Genomic DNA, 2743 nt, shown 5'->3' with positions numbered 1-2743 from the left:
AGGTATGAGCTTGTAAATATTTTAAGTTTGATGGCCCTTTTTGTAGTTTTTCCTATATTCTAATATACGTTGGCATGCATTTTTCTACAAGTTTTTTTTTGAAGGAAACGTTTTATTCCTTATGGCCTATGGGCTTACTTAGTGCGAATAAATCAAGAGTGTCACGCGCGGAATTAGTGATCATGGTCGATAAAATTCAATAGTTTTTATTCAATCAATATATTCATATTTAAAATAATCATTAAATATATATTAATTTTAAAACTCAATTATTATTAATAAAAGTCATTATTTTAAAATTTATAAAATTAAAATTGTGACTCTATCGATATAAATCAGACCAATTATTTCGAACACAGAAAATGATCGAACCGAAAAAAAAAGTTAAGAATATACTCTTCACTATAATGACTTGTCAAAATTGAATGCATGAATATAGAGATTGCGGCCAATTGAATAATATAATATACCCACAACAAATTTGGCATTGTATATTATTCTCACACGGTGAATATTATTAGTTCACATATTCCACATTTAGACGATTTCTTCATTGCTTCTTTGAAAAAAAAAAGAATTATCACTTGATTCTAGTCAGCCCAAATTACCTCGAGCTAATTAAAGCCACAAGTTTCAGAAAACATTTTTTGCAAAGTTATAGTTTAATTTGACTTTTCTACTTAATCTTATACCAATGGTTTTTAGAATTCACTTTTTTTGGGAAAAAATTGGCAAATAGTGTTGGTCCATATTGTTGAGAATGTAAAGTATATAGTAAAGTTAGTTAGCAGTGTGCAGTAAAGTTAGTTATGAACAGTAGAGTTAGTTAAAAGGATCAGTTAGTTAGAATTAGTTAGGGGTCAAGTTGTTGATTAGTTAATTCATACAATATTAGTTGCTTAGTGATTGTGTATATATACAGATACATTGTAATACTCACTTCTTCAATTCACATTCAATGAGAGATAATTTTCACGTTACTCTTCTAGATTCTTCTTCTTCCTTCTCTCATCTTCTCTCATGTGAGTTGGAGCTCCATCAATGGAGGAGCTTGATTGATCAGTAACAAGTTGTGCTGATTTCATCATGGTATCAGCGCACAGGGAATTGCTCCTGTCTTCTTTCCGTTTCCAATTCGATCTGTGAGCTTCGTTTTCTTTTATGTGAATTTTTCGTTTGATCTGGTTGTTCTCGACTCGATCTTCGATCTGTCAATTTCATTTTCTTTTTATGTGAACTCTGTTTGATCTAGTTATTCTCGACTTGATCTTCTTCCTAATTTTCAATTCACCATGGTCGATTCTTCAGATGATTCCATTCCAAATGCTTCTACATCCACTGTTAGGGTAGAAATCCCTAGTCCTTTCTACTTGCATCCATCTGAGAATGCGAGTTCATCCCTATTACCTGCAGTTTTCGATGGAACTGGTTACAGATCCTGGAGAAGAGCAGTTCTCAGGGCTTTATCTGTTAAGAGCAAGACATGATTCATTAATGGGAAGGTTGTGAGACCTGATCCTACTGATCCTACCTTTCAGCAATGGGAAAGGTGTGATGATATGGTCACATCTTGGATCCTGAACTCCTTGTCACCAGATTTGCGTGATAGTCTGCAGTATGTCAATAATGCTCAGGAAATTTGGGAGAACTAGAAGAAAGGTACGATCAAACCAATGGTTGTAAGTTGTACCAGCTTCAAAAGGAGATCAATGACCTTGTCCAAGGCACTCTGGATATCACTGGTTACTACACTAAAATGAAGAAACTCTGGGAAGAAATGAGCACTATTGATATCAGCTCTCAGTGCAATTGTGTGTGCACTTGTGGTGGTAAAACAAAATTGGTTAAGGCTGAACAAGATCGCAGCCTTATACACTTTCTAATGGGTTTAAATAAGATGTATACTGCAGTCCGAGGCAACATTCTCATGATGAATACTCTACCAAGTATGGCCCAGGCTTTTGCCATCTTGTCCCAAGAAGAGAAGCAAGGGGAGGTGAAGCCTCATAATCATACAACCTTGGATTCTACCTCTCTCAATGCCTATGGACAGACCCCCAACAGGGGATTCAGGACAAACTATAGTTCATCTAGAGGAGGTGGAACCAGTTCTGGAAATACAAGCAATAACACTGGGTTTAGAGGCAATTCTAGTACTAGCAGGGCTTCTTTGTTCTGTGACTACTGTAAGAAATCAGGACACACGAAGGATAGATGTTACAAGCTTCATGGATACCCATCCAATCCAAATCCAAGGTTCCAAAAGGGAAAAGGCACAGGTTCTGCAGCAAATGTGTATGCCCCTGATATGAATGGAGTTCAATCTAAAGAGAAATCTGAAGTAAGGAGACAAATGCCATTGAACCTGTCCAAAGATCAATATGAACAACTATTCAATCTCTTGGGAACTCTGCAAGTGGAAATGGAGCCTCAAATTCAAACAACTCAAACAACATGCTGAATGGAGCTGTGAACCTGGCAGGTATACTTGCTTGTTATTCCTCTATAACTGATATAAGTGATCTTTCTTGTAAATGCGTTAAGTTGACTACTGGCTCTTGGATCATAGACTCAGGAGCATCACACCACATGACCTATGATAAAACCACACTCACAAACATTAAATCACTTCTATATCCTTTCCTAATCTCACTACTTAATGGTTATAAGGTTATAGTGACTGAAATTGGTGATATTTGTTTGAATCCAACATTGACTCTAAGAAAAGTATTATTTGTACCTA

General features: G+C 35.9%; 1 protein-coding gene across 1 annotated transcript; it reads left to right on the top strand.

The window, feature by feature from the left end:
* The first annotated feature begins 1086 nt into the window (after window positions 1-1086).
* LOC125836406 (uncharacterized) lies at window positions 1087-2461 on the top strand. The gene is made up of 3 exons (XM_049515576.1): window positions 1087-1142; window positions 1253-1476; window positions 1635-2461. The coding sequence occupies exons 1-3, from the start codon at window positions 1087-1089 to the stop codon at window positions 2459-2461; spliced, it is 1107 nt and encodes a 368-aa protein (XP_049371533.1).
* The last annotated feature ends 282 nt before the right edge of the window (window positions 2462-2743 follow it).

Source organism: Solanum verrucosum, unplaced genomic scaffold, assembly GCF_900185275.1.
Source record: "Solanum verrucosum unplaced genomic scaffold, falcon-dt-bn FXZP01000278.1, whole genome shotgun sequence".
Lineage (NCBI taxonomy): Eukaryota > Viridiplantae > Streptophyta > Magnoliopsida > Solanales > Solanaceae > Solanum > Solanum verrucosum.
Note: the sequence above shows the minus strand (reverse complement) of the source record. Positions and strands in the feature narration are given on the sequence as shown.

Coding starts and splice junctions, on each gene's coding strand:
- LOC125836406 (XM_049515576.1), top strand. CDS start 1,087: ATGGTATCAGCGCACAGGGAATTGCTCCTGTCTTCTTTCCGTTTCCAA. Junction 1,143..1,252: donor TTCCGTTTCCAATTCGATCT/GTGAGCTTCGTT, acceptor TGTTTGATCTAG/TTATTCTCGACTTGATCTTC. Junction 1,477..1,634: donor CAGGGCTTTATCTGTTAAGA/GCAAGACATGAT, acceptor AATAATGCTCAG/GAAATTTGGGAGAACTAGAA.